Raw genomic sequence first — 25,671 nt, 5'->3', positions numbered from 1 at the left:
AATAAATAAATAAATACATAAATAAATAAACAAACAAAACGCTTGTGTATCTAAGTTTAGGTGCAAGTTAAAGAACTGCAGCTGGTCAAAATTAATCAGGAGCCCTAAACTACATCTCTTATAGCCCCAGTGTTGCTTTTGGATGTCAAGCCCTATGAATCAGCCCATAGGGTTTCATAGCAAAATTACTAGAGGGATATTCTAGTTGATATTAAAAGGAAGAAATAAGTCGGGTAGGTCAAGTAATGCGTAGAGCCGATAACCAGTGGTCTCAAGAGAAACAGTGGGTGCCAAGAGAAGGGATGCTCAGACGAGGATGGCAGAGGATTAGGTGGGGTGACGATATAAAATCTACAGGTATATGCCGACGTTGGCTGATGCAAAACAGTGATAAGGATATTGCAGGCAGAGGCCTTCATCCTGCAGTGCATCAGCTCCTATCTGAGCAACTAAAGGCTCTTTAAAATATCGAGCCAATTTTCCAATAACATATTGAAACAAAACGAATTTTGTGGACACAGAGGAATTAAACATGACATACTGTTACATATAAAGGCTTTTAAGACAAAGTCATTAGTACACATGCTAGAAAATAAGTACAGGGCACCTACCAGCAACTTGGACTGCTTGCTTGGGTTCAAGGATTCCACTGTTGGGCCGTACACAATAGCGCTTCGGTGCTGTTGTTTTTACTTTAAAGCAGATTCGCTTGTCTGTTGGGTTGGACAACTTTAGGTGAGAAGTAACCACGTCATTGAAAGGGCCTGTGCGTCACGTAACAAGCATGGGGAAAATAGAAAAGGACACATTAATCAATGTTTTACAGAGCTAAACAGCAAAATGAAAACCAATTTTTTTACATTTTACCGACACTGCTCTTGGTGCACGAAAGTGCAGGATCATTTCGTCAAGCAGAGACGACGCCAATGAAACTACAGCTGAGCTATGGGTCAGTGCTTTGGTGTCGTCTCTGCCTCTGTCCCGGTCTTCGTATGTGCGCTGTTCTTTCATTCGTCAAAGATTGCTCAGCCAGTTTTATTTTAGGCTGTCGAAGTTCCATCTCTTTCAGGCACTCACAAATTCTTTTCCTAAAAGAAAGTGCCTCATTTATTGCAGCTCAAACCTCATTACAAACATAAAAGCCAGTGTAATGCAACAAGTCTTTATTTTTCAATTAATTTTTTTCTTATCCTTAGCTTCTTACTGGCATAATGTGTTGATGAAGTAGGCGTGGCAATGGTAAAACCCCAGTGATGGAATATACAGGGTGTTTCAGTGAACACTTAAAAATTCTTCAAGGTTGCCTGTGCCAGATAGCCCAATTCTAGTTAATCAGCTGGTCTACTCGAAGAGGCGGACATTACTTGCACAAGAAATTGAAATGCATAATCAAATAATTAACAATTCACTAATTAAGTTTTTAACTAATTACCTGATGGCCCATATTGCAATTTACAAATTGTAGCCGTGGAGTTCGCAAGGCGGATTCACTTGGAACGAATTCTAGGGATGACACCAGTTTCGAGATATTAATTCCCGAACTTTGCGGAGAAATGCATTGACGTTCTAGTTAGGTTCTTAACAAAATGTCGCTTTATGCATTCAAGCACAAAAATAACTGGAACGCCAATGCATTTCTCCGCAAAGTTCTGGAATTAATATCTCGAAACTCGTGTCATCCTGAGAATTCATTCCAAGTGGATCCGCCTTGCGTACTCCACGGCTACAATTTGTTAATTGCAATATGGGTCATCAGGTAATTAGTTAAAAGCTTAATTAGTGAATTTTTGTTGATTAGCCGATTATGCATTTCTATTTTTTGTGGTAATAGTGTCCGCCTCTTCGATTAGACCAGCTCATTAACTAGAATTGGGATATCTGCCACAGGCAACCTTAAATAAATTTTGAACGTGTTCGCTGAAACACTGTGTGTGTGTGTGTGTGTGTGTATATATATATATATATATATATATATATATATATTTGTAAAGGGTTTATTAGAGATCGGAGCAGCGCAGCGTCGACAATCAAACGAGACACAGCTTTCAAGCACGAGCGCCGTTGCGAGCAAAAGCGCTGGACCCACTGGCGTCGTTCTTCGCTACAATTACCCCGGGAGTGATAAGGGAGCCGTCCAGTGACCTAACAGCTTGTCAGGATGACAGGATCATAGTATGGCTTGAGGCGGTCGACGTGGACAATGTCTCGTCCACGACGGCGCTGGTCCGAACACTGTTCAACTGGTTCGATGACAAAATTCACGGGAGATGTGCGTTCGACGACGCGGTAAGGGCCTTCTTACTTCGGGAATAGTTTTAATGAGAGGCCAGGGGCGGTGAACGGGACAGAGAGCCACACAAGTGCACCGTCGGGAAACAAGGTGACCGCGGAAGTGGAGCCGCCGCGAGTGCTCTTCTGCCGCTCTTGGTTGTTGGAAGTAAAGGCACGTACGAGGTCACGGCATTTTTCAGCATGCCTTGCTGTGGCAGAAATAGGAGAGCCCTCCGATGCATCCGGCCGGTAAGTGCCGGTGGTGCATTGTGTCGATGGTGTGCGACGGGTGCCGACCGTAAAATAAGAAAAAGGGCGAAAAGCCAGTGGTGCTCTGAGTAGCGGTGTTGTACGCGTAGGTGACGAAGGGCAGAATGGCATCCCAGTTCGTGTGGTCGGAGGCGACGTACATTGAAAGCATGTTGCCGAGCGTGTGGTTGAAGCGTTCTGTAAGGCCATTGGTTTGGGGGTTGTACGCCATAGTTGTGTAATGAATAATGTGGCACTCTTTACGAATGGCTTCAACCACTTCCGACAGGAAGACACGTCTGCGATCACTGAGCAATTCCTGAGGTGGACCGTGCCGCAGGATGAATCGGCGAAGCAGGAATGAGGCAACGTCGCGCGCTGTAGCTGCTGGGAGAGCCGACAGTTTCGACGTATCGTGTGAGGTGATCTACTGCCACAATGGCCCAGCGGTTACCAGCTGACGTCAAGGGAAGTGGCCCACACAAATCAATTCCAACACGCCCGAACGGCCGGGTAGGGCAGGGTAGAGGCTGCAGACCAGGCTGCAGACCAGCCGGCGAGAGCTGGGGTGAAGATTTCCGGCGCTGGCAGTCGGGGCAAGAGCGAACGAACAGTTGAACGTACTTGTACATTCCTCGCCAGTAGTAGCGCTGTCGAAGGCGCTGGTAGGTTTTGAAAACTCCCGAGTGTGCGCACTGTGGATCGGCGTGAAAGGATGCGCAGATTTCGGAGCGCAGACTGTGAGGAACTACTAACAACCACTGGCGGCCGTCTGCGGTAAACCTGCGTTGGTGAAGCAGGTTGTCGCGAACCGCGAAATGGCGAGCCTGACGACGCAACGTACGAGTGGTTGACTGTGGTGATGGGTCAGCAAGCAAGTCTATAATTGAGGCAATCCACGGATTTTTGCGCTGCTCGGAAGCGATAGTCTCAAGGTCGATGGAAGAAACAGCGAGCTGGGATAGTGAGCAGCAGGTATTGTCGTCAGGCAAGGGAGAGCGTGAGAGCAAGTCAGCGTCAGAATGTTGGCGTCCGTTGCGGTACAGCACGCGGATATCGTAGTCCTGCAGGCAAAGTGCCCAGCGGGCAAGACGACCTGAAGGATCTTTCAACGATGACAGCCATCATAGTGTATGGTGGTCCGTGACGACATCAAGTGGGCGGCCATACAAATAAGGCCGGAACTTAAGGAGAGCCCAAATGATCGCCAGACATTCTTTTTCCGTGACAGTGTAATTGGTCTCTGCTTTTGTAAGGGTGCGACTGGCATAGGCCACGACATATTCAGGAAAGCCAGGTTTGCGCTGCGCAAGGACAGCCCCGAGGCCAACACCGCTGTCATCTGTGTGTACCTCTGTAGGGGCCGTCGGGTCGTAGTGGCGCAATATTGGGGGAGTCGTCAACAAATGACGAAGATTTGCGAACGCTTCCTTGCACTCTGACGACCACGAATGAAGGGGTCCGTTGCTTCCAAGGAGCTTCGTCAAAGGTGATATGATGGCCGCGAAATTTCGAATGAAGCGTCGGAAGTAGGAACACAAACCTACGAAACTTCGCAGTTCTTTGATGGACGTTGGTTTAGGGAATTCGGCGATGGCACGTAGCTTGGCTGGATCGGGGAGAATTCCATCCTTGGAAATGACGTAACCCAGTATCGTCAGCTGCCGCGCTGCAAATCGGCACTTCTTTAAATTTAGTAGTAGGCCGGCGTTTCTCAAACACGTCAAAAACACGCCGGAGACGTTGAAGGTGCGGGGAGAAGTCCGTAGCAAAAACAATGACGTCATCAAGGTAGCACAAGGACATGTGCCATTTCAAGCCACGCAGAACGGTATCCATCATGCGCTCAAACGTTGCTGGTGCATTACGAAGTCCAAACGGCATGACGTTAAATTCGTATAAGCCATCGGGCGTGACAAAGGCTGTCTTCGGTCGATCGTCATCTGCCATAGGTACTTGCCAATACCTTGAGCGCAGGTTGAAAAAATTCTGCTCCTTGTAGGCTGTCAATAGCGTCGTTGATTCACGGAAGCGGGTAAACGTCCTTATGAGTGATCTTGTTGATGCGCCGATAGTCCACACAGAACCGTCTTTCTTCATAACAAGGACGACGCGGCGGAGCATATCGGCCACTTGTTCATTAATCATGAGACATTCTGTAGCCGATACACGATATGGGCGTTGCCGCAATGGCGATTGGGAGCCAGTATCGATGTGGTGCGTAATAGTTGACATTCGGCCCAGGGAACGTTGCACGACGTCGAAAGAAGCATGAAATTCTTGTAAGATGCACAGAAGCTGTGATCGCTGGCCCAGTGTAAGGTCATCGGCAATAAGAGAATCGAACACATCTACAGGCAATGGGCCAGACGTAGAAATCAAGCCGAGCGTACTGCAACGGACACAGTATGGGTCTTCGGGAACGTCCGTAATTTGCACGTCTGCGATAGCTTCGACACTGCCCAGACATTCTCCTTGGAGTAGCAACACAGGGTATGGGAACGGGTTACAAATATAGCACTAGAGCCCTGTGTGATGTTCATCGCCGCAAAAGGTAGCAGTAGACCTTTTCGAGTGGAAAAGCGGCCAGACGGAGAAAGTAGTGCGACGGCGTCGGGAGAGGCTGCTGCAGTACATAGAGACAACCACTGACGAGTAGGGAGGAACGGTGGTGTCGTGTCTGACGAGTAGTTTGTTCGGAAGAGAAGCACTGTCGGCGAGCATCAAATCTGAGAGCGGCAACAGTTCTAGTTCGGCCCATGCGCAATGAATGACAGTATTGTGGCGGGAGAGAAAATCCCAGCCGAGGATAACGTCATGGGAGCATGACGAAATTAAAATAAATTCGATGGCGTATACAACGTCCTCAATGACAACACGAGCTGTGCACGTCGCTAACGGGTGAATAGGCTGTGCGCCGGCTGTGCGGAGGGACAGTCCAGTAAGGGGCATCGTGACTTTCCGAATCAAGCGACAAAAGTTTTGCGTCTATAACTGATAAGGCGGCTCCGGCGTCCACGAGTGCAGATGTGTGAACACCAACAAACATGTCTATCACAATCGTCGGGCTACCCTGAGGACTCGTGTTTCAACGGCGTCGCAGCTCTTGCCTTGTGGACGGCGCCGATTAGTCTTCCTCTTCCCGAGCTGCGGGACGAGGCCGCATCGGTGATAGCGAGCGTCGGCGCGGAGAAGGTGAGCGGCGGGTTTGGGCGTTGGGCGGAACGTAGGTGACGATGCCGAAGGGCCGTTGTAATAGCGGCGGGAAGAACCGACCATACCACTTGGCGCATATTGTAGCGCTAGGCGACTATATGTGATTACAGTAGCGTGCGACGTGACCTGCGTGGCTGCACACAAAACAGATAGGCCGGTTGTCAGATGTGCGCCACCGATTAGCTGTGGTGGACCCCGTCCATGTAGGAAGACTCGTTGTGCGGGGGGGCAGCTGGTGATATGGTGGCTTGGCGGGCTGTGGTCGGGGCACAGTCAAGACGTCGGCGTAAGTGAGAGGCCCACCTTGAAGGAAGGGGTGGGGCCTGGCGACGACTTCCGCGTAGCTGAGTGGTGCAGCCGGAGGGTTCTGTTGGGGCCTGGCGACGGCTTCAGCGTAGCAGAGAGGTGCGGCCGCAGGAACATGTTGGTGGTGCTCAGGCAAAATCTTGTCGAGTCCGTGCGATAATGGCGTGGCGAAGCGGGGGCTCAAAACTTGACGTCTCTTGTACGGGTTGCGGTTGTGCAAAGGACATCAAGGAGAGCTGGCGTGCAAATGCCTCGCGCACGAACGCCTTCATTTCTGCCATCAACGCTGACTGCTCAGAAATGGCCGTCAAGCCAGCGAGGTGTTCGTCACGTGATGGAGGGCGACGGGTCAACGACCGCTGCCTGCGTAGCTTCTCGTAACTTCGGCACGGTGTAATTATGTCTGCCACAGTCCGAGGATTTTTCGCAAGCAGCATTTTGAAGGCATCGTCTTCTACACCTTTCATAACATTCCTTATCTTATCAGACTCCGACATGGTCGTGTTGACTTTCTTGCATAAGTCCAGGATGTCTTCTATGTAACTTGTGAAGGATTCACCGACTTGCTGAGCTCGTTCCCGCAAACGCTGTTTGGCGCCCAGCTTACGAACAGCAGGGCGACCAAAAACATCCACAAAAGAAGTCTTGAAGTCTGACCACGTCGGAAAATCCGTTTCATGGTTGCTGCACCATAAGCTAGCCACACCCGCGAGGTAGAAGAGCACGTTGCTGAGCTTAGATGCTTCGTCCCATTTATTGTGGGCACTTACCCGCTCATAGGACGTTAGCCAATCCTCAACGTCGGTGTCATCCACGCCTGTGAAGATAGCAGGGTCCCTGTGGCGAGGCACACCAGAGCACGGTGCCGGTGCAGGGGGAGGCACTTGGTGGGAGGCTTCTTCAGGCATGGTCGAAGGTATGGTGTGGGATCGAAGTTCCAGGTTGCAGGTTTTAAGGGCGCGCGCAGCACGCTCCACCAATTGTAAAGGGTTTATTAGAGATCGGAGCAGCGCAGCGTCGACAGTCAAACGAGACAGCTTTCAAGCACGAGCGCCGTTGCGAGCAAAAGCGCTGGACCCGCTAGTGTCTCTTTTCGCTACAATATATATAAAGAACTGGAGTAGAATTTATTGTGCATTATTCCAGCCGAGTTGAGCAGAAAAAAGAATAAAACAAGGGCCTACACATGATAATCTCTAATGTTGCCACCATGTAATGCCTATATTTCAAGCTACCTGTTTTTCAAGCACACTTTCCAGCCTGTCTGTGTGTGTGCTGCTTATTCATTCAAAGATGCACCACCAAGGACAAGTCTCTACTGTTCTGGCTGAGCCATTTACAACGGCAAGTATAACAAGATGCTATTATTTCCCAACCTGCCCAAATGGCCTCTGCTGGGCAATAGAAATGTACTGCAATCTTGGCATGCCGCACAACAGACCTTAATGCTCTGAAACCAAGTATGAAGGTTAAACAAGTCCTAATGTGCAGTGAAGATATATCAAGCTGGTAGGTAACTGAGTCGATTATAGGCACCAGATGGCCATTGCAAATCACCACTGGTGCCCTCACAAACAGCACTGCCAGTGATGAGGCAACCCAACCTGAAATGCCATGCCAGCAGATGATGCAGCTGCTCAAGGAATTTCTGATGCTGACCAGCCTCTTTTGGTATTTCACAAACTGCAAGCAGCTTAAGTAACCTATAAAATTGCTAGTCTAGATAGAAGAGCACCCTTGTGTGAAGAAAAATGACGTTTAAAGAGTTACAATCAGTCAAAAGCAACGCAGTATTGCAATTTTTCTCAAACATTTAACAAACAGAGCTTGCCATTCCATCTGGTTGCATAGAAACACAAATCAGCATTGCTTGCCATTTGTTCATCCATGCAATGCTAAACACCTAATGTCAAAACCCTAAGCAGCTGTGAATTTACAAGAAACACTAAAAGTGGCAAGAAGTGCTAGCACTAAAGCGCCCTTGTGGGCCACTCCTGCAGATATGCATCCCTTTCAAATACAGCATTCTAGCCTAGATAGCTGCAACTACTTATTGCAGCTAACTTTTAGAAAAGGTAGAGAACATTTCACCTACCTCAGCCAGTACAGATTTCTGTATAGATAATTTAAAAACTTGACAATTTCCTGCTATATAATGCCTAAAGAAACAGAACTATGACTGCAGCACTAATATTGAAATGTTTTCCTACATTTTCGTCTACAATAAAATTCAATAAAGAAACTTTACGGTTATATGTGACATGGGTGTCGGTACCATCGCTTGCATGGTATTTAGAGGCCAATTATGTAAAAACTAGGTACCTAAAGTTATGAATGTGTTTGGGGATATTTACATCTCTAATATCCAAAATATAGTGTAATAGCACTACTGTACACCACCTACAGGCGCAAGCTAATTAACATATCTCCTTGCTGACCACTACGCTACCCTCAAGAAAACCTATAGAAATGTATAATACACATTTACCCAGGCATTAGTACAGCTTACAGTGCTATATGTTATGAAAGGTAAAAAACATAAGCAATCGCGTACTACACAACCTGTGCAATGATAATTGTGGTATCATGATAGAAATGTCAAATCAATGACTTGTTGCATGACAAGCTGTAATACCCGTGTCACACGGGCAAAGTAAAGTGCACTTTGAGCGAGTGCACTTAAGCGTGTTGAGTGTCACTTTGGCGGCGCGCTGCTACACGAGAAAGAAAAGTGTTCTTCCAAATTGATGGCCATTGCGATCGGGAGTCAGACGGGAAAGCATATATTTGTTAATATAAAAATGTGTGCACGAAAACAGTTTAGTGTTAGAAACAACATTTACAATCCACCTTTAGAAGCGCCAGAAACGACTGCAACTTGACCAGCAACAGTCAAAACGACTCGATCCGCCAAACAACTGCGCAGCCATTACCCGGCATGGTCGTAAACTGCCCGAGAGCGAGAGTACTTTTTTGCTGTTTTTGTTTTTTTGAGGTGTGGCACATTTTATTATCTTGTAACGTAAGCAATTTATAACAATATCATTAAAAATTACTCCCGACTCTTCTTTCAATAATACTTTAGTTATATTTTAATCATTGCTAATGAGGCTACACACTTCGCCGCCACTAAGCGAGTTCACCGAACGCACTCGCTGGTGAGTGCTCTCTGCAGTTAGTGTCACTAACCGTTCCCGTGTGGCAGCCTGCGAATGACACTAGCCACGAAGTGCACTCGCTGAAAGCGCACTTCGCCCATGTGGCACGGGTATTACTCTCCTTAGGGTACACATAATGCAGAATCGACTACATGGCTAGAGTTGGCTATTACTGAGTTCAAGAGAAAAGAATACACATTGTGCACATATGCTATTGCTTATCTGTAGTAACGCATTGGCCGAGTCATTACGTTTGTAAGATAGCACAGCACATGATGAAACACATCCGCCTTGATATTGTAGAGCAAGTCATTTATGCCTGCAGTACAATAGGTGAAACTGTACAATGCTTGAACACTGCTAAGAGGGCAAGGGCGAACCAAGTTATGTGTTACTGGATGACGCCACTGCGTGAAGTATCCAGTGCTCATAAGAAATCTCCCGCAGCAAGCTCCCTCACAGGAGGCGTGGGACTCCATACTAAAATCTACTAACCCTCAAACCCAAGTCGGGCTGGTGGACTGGGTGGCAAAGGTCGCGGCCAGCTGGACGCCACCCTAGCCCCCTCTGCCTGATCTTGGCTCCCACCTCCCCCTTGTCTTCAATAAAGTTTATTTCCTCCTCCTCCTCATAAGCCACACAATGCATTATATCATGTGACCAAAGCAAGCTCTGCTTGTGCCTGCCGGACAGACTCCTAGGAAGTGATCATATGCCCCACAAGTGTAGTAGTTTGGGAGAGTTTTGAGAAAAAGACGGGGATGCACATAGCAATGACTTTACGCAATGATGAGTTCTTGCACCACTGAAGAAAATGTTCCAAGCTTCTGGCCAGACAATTCATTACAGCATTTCTTCAATGGTGTAAGTGATGTAGAACATTTACCACAGTACTCTTGAAATATAGGAGCAGTTTTTCAAGTATCATTCAGTCATGGACTTGAGCTTTGAAGCTTCTGCTCCATTTAACACCTTAAATTTCATTCATATATCTGGGCACGAGACTCTGGTACCTTTTGGTGGAAAGCATCATACCATAAAATTCAGACAACTGGGTCAAAGCATTGAAATTTAGGGGTACAGTACAAAATGAACAATATGATCATGGTCTCCTAGCAGCACAATCATGAACATGAAGTATGTACACCAGCTGCACTGAAATAAAGTGTAGGTAGCTGTAGTTTGCACACAGAACAAAGCTAAGCTGTGCCCATTTGTTGCAATTGTAGAATATGAATTAAGTTAAACTTAATTTAATTTAATTCTGGATTTTACGTGCCAACACCATGATCTGATTGAGGCATGCTGTAGTGGGGGCCGCTTGATTAATTTTGACCACTTGAGTTTCTTTAACATGCACCCAATGCACGGTACATGGGCGTTTTTGCATTTCGCCCCCATCGAAATGCGGCTGCGCAATGCCGCCACCGCGGCCGGGATTTGATCTCGCGACCTTGTGCTTGGCAGTGCAACGTCAAAGCCACTAGGCAACCACGGCAGGTCATTAACTAAAGTGCAAGAAAAAAACTGACAAGAAGCTCCTCAATCAGTAGCTGTGTATGCAGCACAACAGTCAGAAATGAGTGAAAAATAACATTTGCACGTCTATATATATTACATACAAAATCTACAACCAAGAAATGAGATACTGTGGTAGTGGATTCTGAATTTCTGGCCTGGCCACCTGAGGTGCACCTAATGATCCAAGATCTACGATCTGTGTGTCAACTGAGCTTCGCACTGCAGCCTGATTCATGCATGGCAGACGGCGCAGCAGAAAGCACCGCACACATCAAAGTGGGCAGGCAGAACGTGTCAAGGTCGCACTATAGTGGTTCATAAGGAAGACGAGCGCCACCGGTTATTCCATCCTGGCTAGGCAGTTAGCAGCGAAGGGCAATGTCAAGGGCTAGGGACACATACATAGTTCAGGCTGGTTCTTGTAATGTTTTCCGGAAAATCACCGAGAAAAGAAGTGGAGGAGAAAAGGGGGAGGGAGGGGGGGGGGGTGTAGTCGCAACTAGCAACCGGCTTTGGACGCTGTCAATGCCCACATGACGTCCACACCCTGAACACCGAAGATGCGATCGGACAGCAATGTCGCTGCAACCCGCAGCAGTGTCTTCGCCCTACAATGCGAGCACCACTTATCCAAGCCAGAGAACTCCTCGGCCTCGCCAAGAGGCGGCGGCTTCGAGCCACGGAAACGAACGGTCAACGGCGCGTCTGGTGTACACAGCTACATTGCTCGCGGTGGATTACACACACGCTATAATTAGGCACCGCAACTTTAGGGCACAATGACTGGTTCGGCAGACTGAAAGATCGAGCACGGAAGTGCAGTTGTAGGATAAAGCCTACAAATACGCGATTTACGTATATTCCACAAAACAAGTTAACGTTGCCTTATTACAGGAAGTATCATACATTCACGGAAATCAGGATTATTTTCGTGGATGAATAAGTGATGCGAGCTCACACTCCTAACCTTACACAGCAAGCACAGCGCTAAGCAAGCTGATGGAAAGAAAGAAAGAAAAAAAAAAAAAAAAAAACCGGGACGAAGGGGCAGCGCCGACCGACAGGCCACTAAAGGTCCCCTCCCACAAATGTAGGCAATCCTGTGTGTACTGCAGTCTCGCACTTTGATAAATAAAATTGCCACTGCGAATAAACATACTCAACAAGCAGAACTCTACCGAAGCTGTAAGAAATAAGAATGCAAGTAGATGGGTTTAGCAGTTTCTGGCGGAAAAGCGACATGCGAGCCGCCAAGAACATTGCTCTCTGCGACCAAAAGGAACAGTCGCAGCACCCATTCTATTCCCAGGCCAATCATCCTCACATGCAGCCGGGCATATTTTCGCGCCTGCAAAGCTCAAGACGTACAGCAGAACCGCAAAGCAGACGCTGGCCGTCAATATGGCCCCCGCATGTCGCCAAACTTGTTCGAAAACCGTACTTCAGCCGAGTGGTACCTTTGAAGTGGAGCTCGGAGTCAGGCTCCAGCTGTAGGACTTGCTTGCTCATGATCTCCCGTGCTTCGCGAAGGACCTAGACAACGAAATACGTATCGATATGTCTATTTATCCTTGTTTCTTCGGCCCAATAGGCCTAGATCATCCGACCGTCAGCGTCCGATGTACGAACATGGGCGCATGCGTCGAGAAGGAAAATTTCAGCGCAATCCGGGACACGTTACGAAAAAGATTGAGCGTCTGGTGTTTGGTAGCGCTAGTAGCGCTAGTGGCGACAGTGGTAGACGGCGCACAATTGCATTACAATATACGCAGCTGTGAATGAATTGTTACATTATCAGTGACTATTTTTTAGAACAAAGATATAAACGTAATACAGTTTTCATTTTTAATGCTGTTTAATTGTAAAAGATATGACGCCAGTTACGCCAGCGATGCGTGCTTTTGCCTTTTGCGCCATCTTCGTTGCGTTTTTCCGAGTTATAATACGCGTTAGCCGCGCGGAAGTCTTGTTTTTTCGCAAATAACGAAAAGTTTAGGTAAAATATACAGTAAACGCGTTATATAAGTTCTGTAACAAGTGAGAATCCTGATAAACGGCTGCAAGCTTAAGGTAAGCTCGCATCACAAGTAAACCAATCGTTGGAACTTGCATGCTACGCTGGCGTCTCTAGGGCGGGCGGGCTTATATCTTGGTCCAGATTGTGCCGATGTCACCGCGCTCGGTTCGCCTCGTGTAGCATTGCACTGCACGCACACTGTGCAAAAATGACCTGTTTTAGTGACACTCATCGGCCTGCCAATTCATGGCAAAAAAAAAAAAAAAAAGTTTAATAGAAATGCGATTTCCGGTAAACTGATATATACCACCCGCCCTCGTCTTGTTACGATTTTTGGACGCCTCTTAATGTAAGCATGTGCGATACTGCCCAAAACAGCGTTAAAGTATATATTCGAAAAACTTTTTTTTTCACCACTATATTTTATGCATAGTACAGTGAGCTATCGCGAGGTTTAGGGCACAACTCAAATGTAGACGAGCTTTCTACAAAAGCCCTTAAACCATTACATTGCATTGACCATTATCGTATCGAGTAGCGCTAAAAAAAAAAAAAAAAAAAATCCTATTGTAACAACTGTTCATGCTTTGTGAACCTGGTGAACAACTAATGCCTTCGTTAATCCAGCATACGAACGTTCGAATCCGGAAAAGCGACATATATCTGACATTTGGACATACGTTTATTATTATTATTATTATTATTATTATTATTATTATTATTATTATTATTATTATTATTATTATTTATGCTTAGATTCTTTAGCAGCACGTAAACGCTGAAGTTCTGCACAAAATAATCGATCGCGAGAAATGTAACACCACATGTAGGTACTATCGACCAAAAAAGTTTACGGACCACGGGATCTCGGAAAATGCGTGATGACTGTTCATTACATTGCTGTCCTTATGTATGTGTTTCATAAACCTGAATGGTCAAGAACACCATTTGCATCATGCCTCCTGCTTGGTAATTGTGAAAAACAATTACATCATTTGCATTTACTGTTTAACGAACACCTAAAGCACACCCAGAAAATCTCTCTGCATTTGTTCATTGTAAGAGCAAACGCTGGCCGTCAATATGGCCCCCGCATGTCGCCAAACTTGTTCGAAAACTGTACTTCAGCCGAGTGGTACCTTTGAAGTGGAGCTCGGAGTCAGGCTCCAGCTGTAGGACTTGCTTGATCATGATCTCCCGTCACAGTTTGATTAGGGTTACCACTCCTCAATGATGCAAGTCGGGACGAGGGGCTCATGCAGCTGCCTGTGAAATTCACATCCTGTAGGATAACCCATCCCTCCGGAGGTGTGCACACTTATTCGATGCTACATGCTACACTTTCTTGGCGTAATGAGTTGTCTGGCTTCACTTGTGGGTTGCATTCGAGAACATTTTGCCCTGCACACTGCTGACAACCTCTGAGGTCGTACATTGATGCTCTTGGCAAGTTGCACAACAGCACACCAACAGAATAGCTCGAAGAGCTAGAATCAGTATGTTCCTCTATTGGGAAATGCTATAAAAGTGCTAAGCTTTTTTTTCTTTATGTCTTGAAATGTGATGCTCATCAGTAGTGGGGGAGGCCGGATCTTTAGGCATTAAAAAAGCGCATTTTAGGCGCCAAAAATAGGCAGACAAAACAACGTTTTAGGCCTCCAGCGTCGTAAATATAGGCACAATAGATTTTTACATAAATGCATATAATTTCAAACGACATGCGCGACCTGTATCGACGACAGGAAAACAAGAAATGCGCCAACAAATGCGCCAACAGTTGAACATTGCCATGTAGTTGTGCCATAAAACTGCTGGACTAATGACGATCAATTGGCTTAATTCAACAAGCACACTGCTCATATTCATGTTCAATGGCCACTGTACTCGAGCACCTCGTATAGTGAAACAGGCATGAAAAGAATACTTGAGAGCTGGGACTACTGGTTAAAAAAAGCGCTACTTTATGTCTGCCTTACGCAATTAAATTAAGATACACCAAAAACAGACAAATAATAAATGCAAGAGAGACTACAATTTATTAAGAAATTAACATGTTCTTACATTAGGACTCTTAGGTACAACTCTGGCAATTTTCTCATACAATGACATCCAAATTGTACAGGCAACACGTCCCAACACTGCCAAATACACCTGTGCCCGTTTGAAGTGCACATGTTTGAAGAGCACGCGGAACGTAGTCTTAAGAATCAGTGAAGATTGTGGAAACATTAGCAAACTACCACCATCTCCAGATTTTTGGATTCAAAAATGTGCCTCTTGTCACTTGGCATCTTGTATGCTGAGAAGGAACGCTCGATGGTGGTGAACACCTTACAAAGTAATTTACAATCAAAACAAAAGCCGCGTGCACATCACATTTTTCTTTCTTCGTTTGATCTTCATTCTCCTTTCCCCTGACGGCCCTCCGCGGTTTAGCATTCACCAACCGCTCGCGCCATGTCAGCGCGGCGGCGTATACTGGCTGGCGCGTCCCATTGCACTGCTGCTAGCGGTTGTTTTCCGGGAATTGGTTGAACTAGAGGACTAGGTTGAACCCCATAGAGTTCCGAACAATGTTGCCCGGCAACATGAATAACATCTCTAACTGCATCAAAAGCGAAACTTGAGGCTAAATCGTGTTCATATAGGCGCCGATATTTAAAATAGGCATTTATAGGCGTTTATAGGCATTTAGGCACAAACATCAAAATAGGCATTTATAGGCATTTTAAAAACACTATAAAGGCGCCTTCCTCCTTAACCTCTAATTCATGCTCATATATCAAATTGGGGTGATAGGAGTGCAAGGAACAAAAAAGGCATTGCCTAAAATCTGGTCTCTACTCATCAGTTGGTTACTCTGGTGAATTGTTGCCATAGGTGTATGCCAGTTGGTGCTGGCCTTGCATTTCTGAAGTGCTTGGGGCATTTTTATCTCAGAATTACATAATTTTCAAAAAAAAAAAAAAATTGTAGGGTAGGTCAGTTAACAGAAGAGGGAAATATGCTCCACATATGTCAAGGGAATTGAGCGTACTAGTGTTTCTTTCAGATGCATATCATGCTACCAGTTCTTACCATTCATTTTGTGTACTGCTGTTGTCATTGTCTTTTTTTTTTTCCAGGTGCTTACAGAGCTTATTTTGTCAATTATCTACTTTTTTTTTTTTCAATAATTTTGTTTCATATGGGGTTGATCTTTGCACATTCTCGTTGATCTTTGCACATTCTCGTAGTTAAAGACCAAAGACCAACTGCAGCAAAATTTTACTTTGGCTAAATTAGTTATTAACGAGTCGTATATACTAGCAAAACAATTTTGGCAAAGTTGCAGGGTTGGCTATTGTCAAATTTTCTTAACAGCCTTTAAATAGTACCAAAGTACACAATGTGTGCATCACTTGTATTGCGGATATGATGCAAATCCTATACCATGACCTCAGATTTTTGATGTGCCACAGGCACCGCTTAATCTCTGAGGTTGTATTGAGGTGCTGCACTGATTCTCAGTCTTCTTGGTTTTGGACATATCTGGTGAGCGGTAACGGCGGTGTTTTTAAATTTCGGAGCCAAAAATGTCTATTTCCATACCTCAATTCCTCTAGCCCCCTCACATAGACCTTTCCAATAAAGGTGTCATACATTCATTCATCTTTACGATATTTTGGTGATGCATACAGTGATATTTCAATTGTAAAAATTAGCATGGAGGCTATTTTATAGCTGTATCTAAAACCAGGCTTTTAATGTGGCCCATAATTTCGTTGAAACTTTTAGCGTTGCTACATGACCATGTAGGCAAAATAATCGCTAAGTGCCTGTAAATTCAGGAGGCCCACCTGTGTGCATAGATCGGTAGAATAAGTAAACACTTGCTCACCAATATTTTTTGTTGAAATGCACTTACTGGTGTTCATACTCGGTTCCACTCACACTCGCTTACTTTCGTACACACATCTACTCACACACTCATGTACTCACTTTCGTTCATACTCTCATCCACCCACACCCTTCATCGCTGACTCATGCTCTCGCACTCATGACTGTGAAATGAGTGGGAGTATGAATGAGCGTACTCATGAGTAACTATGCCAACCTATGCCCCGCAGTGTTGCCCTGCTTGGAGGCACCAATCATGTGTCCAACTGCGACCTGAAAAAAGTTGTTTACTGCTGCAGATACCATGCACTGAAGAGGTGACTGCATTCATTTGTAGCAGCAGTGGTATCTTTATAAGAACACTCACTGCTGTTTCCATGGCTTCCCTTTTTTCCCTCCCCGAGTGCACTTTATGCTGCTCTGCAAGTCTGCTGGCATGCATGTTTTATGTATTTTCTAGTTGTCACAATTTGCTTTCTTTTTTTTTTTTTGAAGCTAGTGCTTAGGTCACTTGTTTTATGAATGGCAGAATCGTAAGATCAAACACCAGCAGCAAGCCTCTTGAATAACACTTTGGTTGTGGAACTCGGCTAGCATCAACAAGTTAAGAACTGCAAGCATCACGGCTGAGGTGCATCACTTGTACATCATCAAGAAAGCGTTAAGTGTCGTGCTGCTAGCACACGGACACAGTCCTGTTCCTCCTCTGACTGTGTGGTAGTTAAACTACATTGAATACATCAGTGTGATATCACATATTTTTGAGTATCTTGTATGTGGGCAGTTTTGATGTCCTTGATTTTATAGATCGAGTTGGTTCTTTCAGACTGTTCTGTACTCCTTCTTTCCAATAAACAATTAACCAGACCAGAGTGGAGGCTGTCAAAATGTATGATGTCACAGTGAGATAGTACGGGAGATTTTTGTTTTTAACAAGGATCACCAAAGTACCTCTCAAAGTAAGAGTGGCAGTTTTGGCTATAGTAGAAGCATGAATAAATAATACAACCTAACTTAATATTCCTCTTTAGTGTCGCTTTAACAAGCTAAAAGCAGTAGTTTTCTTAAGCAAAAACAGGTCTAAAACTGCACAGGGTAGACCGAGCCATCATTTGTTCATTTACCGCTCTATATGTTTGTTCAGTGGCAAGTTTCAGTCAACTCATGAGCTTGCGGCCAGTGAGCAGAGGTGCGCACTCTCATTAGATTTACGCTCAGTCATACACTGCCACTGATTCGCACTCTTGTGGACTCGCTCAGCGGCACTCACTTTCACTGAAACCCATGCTCATGCACACGCATCAGCTTACATTCACGGGCACTCACATTCACACATTCTCACGCGCTTACTTGTCACTTGCGTTCATACTCGCGTCTAGTCACACTTACTGGTACTTGCATTCATATTCATGTCAACTTGCACTCAACCAGCACTTGCTCATACTTGTGTCCACTCACTCATGGTCACTCAGTCCTGTTTATACTTGCATCCACTCAATCACCGATACTCACTCACGTTCATGCTCATGTTCACTCACGCTGTTCATCACCCATTCATAGCTACACTCGCATTGGTGAAATGAATGTAAGTGACTATGCTAACCTATGCCTCTGTGAAGGATTCACATCACTCAAGGTTTGTGATTTGGGCTTGTCGGCACATCATCGAGAAAGCGTTCAGTGTCGTGCTGCTAGCACACGGACACAGTTCTGTTCCTCCTCTGACTGTGTGGTAGTTGAACTACATTAAATACATTTGTGATCCATGTGATGTCTGCTACTTCCGTAACTCTTTGACTGCGAAGTTTTAAAAAAAAATTTTTTACGACTTCTACGCAGCCCCTGCCGGATTTATTTTGCCTGTTGGTTCAGTGGACATTTCATGATACATAGAAGCTAGTTTTTTCGTTGCCGTTTTCTCTCATTTCAGTATTTGTGAACCGTTAATGAATTCATTCTTCTTTCACAATCCGGACAGGCGGACATGCCATACTGGTCATGGCCGCCAGTGCCCTTCCGATACTCAGTCCCGGCAGTGTTTTTCTTTTTCTCTTGTTGGCTCAGGAGACATTTCATGCAATTTCAACATAGAAATTCAACATTTCAACATAGAAATAGTTCTCTGTCATCGGTTTCTTCCGATTGAGAAGTATTCCTAAATCTCTTCGCCTATCAAAGTGCAGCCAAACCAGCCATACTGGTTCGTCACAGCTACCCTGCTGTGAGAAAGCAAACGAGCACTGAGACATTTGTTCCACAGTCAATCAGAAGCTTACGAGTTTTTTGTGTGTGTAGATAACCTCCATAGATGATAGCAGGTACGCAATGTTAATTTTTGCCCAAATTGCTTCTAAAGAGGCAAGAAGTGTGCTTAAGTAGGGTGCCCAGGGGTGCGATCGCGCAAACAGCTCGCTTTCCGCACGTTTGGTTTGACTGCTACGTCACAAAGTGGGAAATCTGCGGTACCGCCCCGCCCCTGTCTCTGATCAAACAATTTTGATCAATCCAGAGAGGGCAAGCGAAGGAATGGAAAAGCGAGCTGTTTGCGCGATCGCATCTCAGGTGATCTCAGAAGTGACAGTCAAAGGGTTAAGAGCGCTCTTTTTCTCCCTTCCCACTCTTCTGCACTTCAGAAGCATTTGGTGACAGCTTTACAATATTGTTTAAAACATGTAATGACAATGGTTGGTAAACTAAATGAGATTTTAAAAAAGCCTATTGTATTTAGCTTATGATACCAAGAGAACATAAGAAGGTGTGAGTGGCAGAGAGGAGTAGTTACTACATGGCAAGGAACTTCCGCTGAAATCAACAGAGCAGAAATACATGACTCTGCTCTCGGCATTGAATGTATTCTTTCTTGCGTGTTAAATTGATGGGTGGTGTTAGTGAAAGGAAGGTTAGGATTTCTGGGACAGGCTTTGCATCAGACAAAACCATCTCTATACACATTGTACGCCTGCTAACACTCCCAAGCTTTCTGTAAATTAATTAACTTGAGCTCGTTCGACAATTTTACAAAAATTGTGTCAAGTTTTACAAAAAATGAAATCATTTCAGGCAAAAGTAATAAAATTGGGCTGGGCAAGATTGCAAAAAAGTAAATGCATAGAAAAAAAATAATGATAATACCTGCGCCACCCTCTTGTGGCAGCACAAGATGCAGTATGCCAGAGGGGTACTTGCTTCAAACAAGTTTATTCAGACTAGTTCTTGAAGTAGGCTAGATCGGCAAGAGTTAACTCAATGAAAATGTGACTGCGATCTAATAACTGGTGTTGCTTGTCAGTCTCTGCTGTTTGAAGATTTCTGCTGCTTGTGTGCTGTGTCTAAAGGTAAATCATTGTTAATAAAATTTGTATGTATCGCAGAACAGCTTTACTCAGGGCAAACTTTAAGAAAATAATAATGCATGCCCCCTTTATGTCATGTCTGCTGGAGTAAAAAAAAAAAAAAAATTTAAGGGCCACATTTGAGACCGTGGTTCTTGTCTACGACTCGTGGTTTAGTATATAAGGCCTTTTTTAAAGCTTATACAAAGGGAAGCCTTTAAAGTCATGCATTCACGGTATTTACTGTTAAATCATTACAGCAGCCTTCAGGCTTCATCCAAATTGACTTAACTATGCTAGCTTACAGTCGACTTCTGATTTGAAATTCGATTAGTTGTGATCTTGAATGTTTGGTTAGAGTACCCGTGTCACCTTTTCAGCAACATTTAATAAAGCTTTCTGTGAATTCAAACTGCTTAGTTTTCCAGGGCTGAACAATGCGGCTGAAAATAGCGAGTTTTTTGATAATCCACAAGTTATGTATTTCCAAATATGAATACATTTGATGTTGTGGGTACGTGTATGCTAATAGGCACCAGTATGAAAGGGTGCTGCCAGAACCAGTTGCTCACTTGCACCAACCAGACCATATACAGGGTGTCTGAGTCAGCAGCAATTTTAAGAAATGATTATTCTACGAGAATAAAACCAAGTGCATGTTTAGAGTCTTGTTAAGAAACTACCAGTAATTTTTTTGTTACTGACATTCATCGTGTTAATAAAAGTGATTAGTTTGTGGCGACGAGCAACCATATAGACCGGTAAAGTCTCGGCCTTAAGAGAAAACAAACCGACACCGATCTCTTAGTGTAGCATTTTCTTAATCCATCTCGAAGGCTGAGACTTTACCGGTCTACGTGGTCGCTCGTTGCCATAGTTTGGTGACGCTTTTCAATTAAAACTTTTCAGTTCTAATTGTCAAAATGTCAATTACGTGGTTGTCATGTCAACATGTCAGTCATGCCAAAGTGAGGTGTTTCCAGCAAAGGTGCTCATCGTACATCTATTTTTTCTAGCGAATAGAAAAGGCCCTTAAGATACAAAAAATACTATGTGACTGTGCACCCATGCACACAGAATAGCAGCGCCACTAAACAGTCACAGTGGGAAAGCAAGCTGTTTGTTACTTGGGGTGAGCTGCGACGATAACAGCATTCAAGCTCTTTCCACTATGTGCAAACAGCTCACAGCTATTATCGTGTATCAACATCAAGCAAATGTACTGACCTGAACGTTGAGCCTGAGATAAACAGTTTGTGTTCTTGAAGCTGTTTGGTGGCACTGCTATTCCGTGCATGCGGGTGTGCAGTGACGATATTTTATATATTTCACGGGGTTTCTCTTTTTGTCCGAAAAAGTAAATGCACAACCATCTAATTGTAATCTTGACAATTAGAAGAACAATTAAAAGGTTAGTTAATTACTTTGAATTAAATAATTATTTGCTAGGGACTAAAAAATTGGTAGCGGTTTCTCAACAAGACTCTAAACGACACGCACTTGGGCTGGTATTTTGTAGCGATGCGTTATGCTTTATTCTATACTAGTCTTATCATCCACCGCTCACGGCCGGCTGATCCCGTTGATAACGTGAGCGGACCGTCGCTCTGACCATTGACCAAGCGCGAAAAGCACGCCCCGCAGTGGCGTCTGTGTAAGCAGGCGTTTGGTGTCTTGCGACACCACGTACCCGAGCACACGAGGTTTGGACCCTCCCGCGTGTAGCCGTGCACGGCTTAGCCGTGTCTGGGGAAAGGGGGATCCTGGGGGTTGAGCCAATGCCGGGTGTTCGGAGCTTTAAGGTCCCCTGGCGGAGGCAACACACCTCTTTGGCCTTTGCTTCACATAGACGGCGCCTCCAGACTGACCCACCTGGAGGAAATTGGCAGTCGCCTTTTCCTGTCCTCCTCTCCAACCTTCGTCTTTATCTCTCGCCTTTTCATCTTTCCTGTCTTCTTTTCACTTCTTCTTACTTCCGAATTTCTAGGCGGCAAGGGCAAACCGTGTGTAACATAGTCAGTCTTGGGTATATACATTAGGTTATAGTAGCTGTGTACTGCTGGCGCTGGCAGGCTTTGTGTATACAGAATCTTGCCGCGTCCCCTTGTTGGGCTCTGTGGTGGGTGGCTGGCACAGCTGCCGAAAATTAAATACATTTATGGCTTTAAGCTCATTCCCAAAGCTGCCTGATTGCCCTCTTTTTAAAAGAGGGTGCACCGATGAACCTTTAAACCTTTCCGCCAAGAGTAAAGACATCTTCCCACGTTTCCACGTGATCCATGCAGAAACCCTCCAAAAGACTCTAAAAACCATATCTCCTTTTGTTGTCTTGAAGTGCCCCACCGACATTCTGAGCCCAGGATACAAAATTTCGAAAATGGCCAGTGGCAACCTTCTGCTTGAAGTTCGTGACAAAGTCTAACATGACAAACTGACAAATCTCATTTCATTTGGTGACACTCAAATTTCAGTAACCCCTCATCATTGCCTCAACAGCGCACGAGGTGTAGTTTCAGAACAGGACCTGCTAGAATTGACAGAGACAGAGCTCCTAGAGGGCTGGAAGAAACAACATGTAACAAATGTGCAGTGGATTAAGATCTGATGAGATGATAAGGAAATTCCGACAAAACACCTGATTTTCACTTTTTGTACCAACAGGCTACATCAGACTCAATGTCAGACCTTATATACCAAATCCCCGACGCTGTTTTAAGTGCCAAAGATTCGGTCACGGCTCTCAGAGCTGCTGCGGCCGTACTACCTGTGCAAAGTGCGCGTCGCATGACCACCCCGCGGACAATTGCAACGACCCACCCCACTGTGCAAACTGTGAGGGTTAACACCCGGCATATTCACGCTCTTGTCCCTCATGGAAAAAGGAAAAATAAATTGTAACGCTCAAAGTAAAACAAAACATTTCCTTCAAAGAAGCACGAAAATGCCTCTCATTTGTGGGGCCTTCTTTCTCAGAAGTGGCACGGCAGGGGGCAGTGCCACAACGGTTCTCGGCGGCCGTTCGGACCACGCAACGTGGACCGGTGGTAGCGCCACCCGCCCCCACTGCTTTATCAGCTAGTGCTGTTCTGTCACCCAGGAAGCAGAGCCCGCAGGCCCTAGGACTTTAGGGCCTCTACTCGCGCAGAGAAGCCCGAATCACCCGCGAGCGTACACCGCGGGCAGGCATCCAGCACCTCGGCGGAGGCAATGGATACATTGCCAAGTGCATCGGCGTGTCAGACGCCGAAGGATCGGCACAGCTCTCAGGAGCGCGCCAAAAAAAACCCCGCATCACGGGGCCCGTAAAAGGCCCTGTGGGCTAACTTAATTTTTCTCTTAAACACACAGCACAAACCACTATAAACATGGATACACAATATTGTCACATTTGTGGCAATTTGCCTCCCTCCCAAGGGAAGCGTCGTCCCGATGCGCAACTTGACTGTATGCATGTAGGAGACACTAAAATGCGAGTCACATTGGAAAAATACGGCTTCATGCGCACCACATGCACCACTTCGGGGGGTTGCTGGCGGCGCCGCGAACAAGCTTCACCGTCGGGCATGACCTCGTAATTAACGTCGTTCAGTCGTCGGATAACTATGTATGGGCCAAAATATCGCCTTAGTAGTTTTTCAGAAAGTCCCCTACGCCGAATGGGTATCCAAACCCACACTCTCTCGCCGGGTGTGTAGGCGACAAATTTGTGCTGACGATTGTACCGCATTGCGTCCTGGTCTTGCTGGTGGTGGATGCGTACACGTGCAAGCTGTCTGGCTTCTTCGGCACGTTGACCAAATTCTTCAGCATCTGCATGGATATCGTCGCACTCATGGGGCAGCATTGCATCCAAAGTTGTCGTGGCTGCGTGAGCGTGTACCAAGCTGAATGGTGTCATGCGAGTCGTTTCCTGTTGAGCGGTGTTATATGCGAAGGTTACAAAGGCAAAATCTCGTCCCAGTTCTTATGGTCCACGTCGACATACATGCAAAGCATGTCTGCAAGTGTCTTGTTCAAACGCTCCGTTAGTCCATTCGTCTGGGTATGATAGGCTGTCGTTTTCCGGTGGGCTGTGCCGCTACGTTTCAGAACGGCTTCTAAAAGTTCGGCCATGAACGCGGGGCCTCTGTCAGTAATTACAACCGCTGGGGCATCGTGCCTAAGCACGACGGTTTCGACGAAAAATCGAGCTGCTTCAGCTGCTGTTCCGCGCTGGGTAGCTTTTGTCTCCGCATAACGGTAGTCAGTGGCGACAATAATCCACCTGTTCCCTGTAGTTGAAGTTGGAAATGGTCCCAAGAAAATCCATGCCAATTTTGGCAAAGGGCGTTCCCGGTACCTGTACAGGATGTAGGAGACCAGCTGGCTTGTCGGGTGGTGCTTTGCGTCTTTGGCAGTCAGGACAAGTGCGCACATGATGTTTAACATCGGCTGGGAGCTTCGGCCAATAATACTTCCGCCGCAGTCGGGACAATGTTCGTGTGGAGCCCAGATGACCTGAGGTGGCCTCATCATGACACGCTGTGAGAACTTCATTGCGAAGCGAAGCAGGCACGACCAGTAAGTAGGTGCTGCCCGTCGGAGAAAAGTTCTTCTTATAGAGAACATTGTCCTTCAAACAAAATGACGCCAGACTGCGTCCAAACAGGCGAGGCACGTCTTTGCCCCGGCCTTCCAAGAAATCAATAAGCGGAAGCAGTTCTGGGTTGTCGCGCTGCTGCTGGGTAATGGTAAATGTATCGACGGGACTCCCAAGAATGCACCGTCTGTGTCCGGATCCTCGGTGACAGAAGGCTGTATAGGTGATCGAGAGAGGCAGTCGGCGTCTGTATGCTTTTTCCCTGACCTGTACACGACGGACATGTTGAACTCCTGTAGAAGCAGAGTGGCCGACGGTTGGCAGTGCGCCACAAGTCAGTTCGGCGAGCTGGTGGTCGTCTCCCAGGCTCCCGCTGCCACGATGGAGTGGTAACAGGTCGCGGATAGAACGGCGTGGTCGGCGGTGGAGGGGGAGGACGACGAACGGCATCGGCATAGCTCAACGGGCGTGATTCGGGGCACGGCGCGGGCGATGAAAAGGCTTGCCGCAGCTCCTGGCGGACGACTTCGGCAACAGAAGCAACTGCTGGCTCGGTAGAAGGAGCAACCAGGGTTTGTAGTTCCTCACGCAGTATGCTGCGAATCTGCTCTCGCAGAGAGCTTTCGCTAGTGGTGGCATTCTGAGCGGCGGCGCTCATCGGTGTGGTATTGGACAGGCGGTCAATGTGGCGGCATCGTTGTTGAAGTACTTGCTCGATTATTGTGGCCTCCTTGATGAATTCGTCTACCGTGGTTGGTGGGTTTCGTACCAGGCTTGCAAACAACTGTTCCTTAATTCCACGCGTGAGATGGCGCACTTTCTTAGTCTCGGGCATATCGGGGTCAGCTCGGCGGAATAGACGGGACGTATCCTCAGCATACATAGCGACGCTTTCGTTGGGTTTCTGGAAGCGCGCTTCGATTAGCTGTTGCGCGTAATCCCGCCGGTCGGAACTGGAGAACGTATCCAGGAGTTGGCGTCAAAAGTCATTCCACGTTTGGAAGCACGCTTCCCGGTTCTGGAACCACGTGCGCGCACTGTCTTCTAGTGCGAAATAGGCGCGCCTAAGTTTTTGTTCTTCGCTTCATTCGTTGACTTTGGCAACCCTCTCATACTGATCAAGCCAGTCCTCAACGTCTTCAA

The 25,671-nt window shown here is 46.2% G+C and overlaps 3 protein-coding genes across 7 annotated transcripts in view; 1 reads left to right on the top strand and 2 right to left on the bottom strand.

Moving 5' to 3' along the window:
• The window catches only part of LOC119435790 (vesicle-associated membrane protein-associated protein B/C), a 46,738-nt gene extending 32,776 nt beyond the window's left edge, over positions 1-13,962 (bottom strand). Inside the window, exons 1-2 of one of the 3 annotated variants that reach the window (XM_037702518.2) lie at positions 13,878-13,962; positions 612-764 (exon numbers count right to left, since the gene is read on the bottom strand). In XM_037702518.2, coding sequence (XP_037558446.1) covers positions 612-764; positions 13,878-13,929 — 205 coding nt within the window. In that variant the 5' untranslated portion in view covers positions 13,930-13,962. Of the gene's footprint in view, positions 1-611; positions 765-12,178; positions 12,422-13,877 lie in introns of those variants that run through there. The other 2 variants (XM_037702513.2, XM_037702523.2) reach the window with 2 other exon arrangements.
• LOC119435899 (nicotinamidase-like) overlaps positions 1-25,671 on the bottom strand; it is a 324,581-nt gene that overhangs the window by 202,173 nt on the left and 96,737 nt on the right. The window lies entirely within an intron of this gene.
• The window catches only part of LOC119435767 (nucleolar protein dao-5-like), an 84,643-nt gene continuing 71,569 nt past the window's right edge, over positions 12,598-25,671 (top strand). For 2 of the 3 annotated variants that reach the window (XM_037702501.2, XM_037702494.2), the window contains exon 1: positions 12,601-12,791. The gene's annotated coding sequence lies outside the window, so the exon portion shown is untranslated. Of the gene's footprint in view, positions 12,792-25,671 lie in introns of all 3 variants that reach the window. The other variant, XM_037702505.2, reaches the window with a different exon arrangement.

This window comes from Dermacentor silvarum, chromosome 1 (assembly GCF_013339745.2).
Source record: "Dermacentor silvarum isolate Dsil-2018 chromosome 1, BIME_Dsil_1.4, whole genome shotgun sequence".
NCBI lineage: Eukaryota > Metazoa > Arthropoda > Arachnida > Ixodida > Ixodidae > Dermacentor > Dermacentor silvarum.
This window is presented reverse-complemented; position numbering and strand designations above follow the sequence as displayed.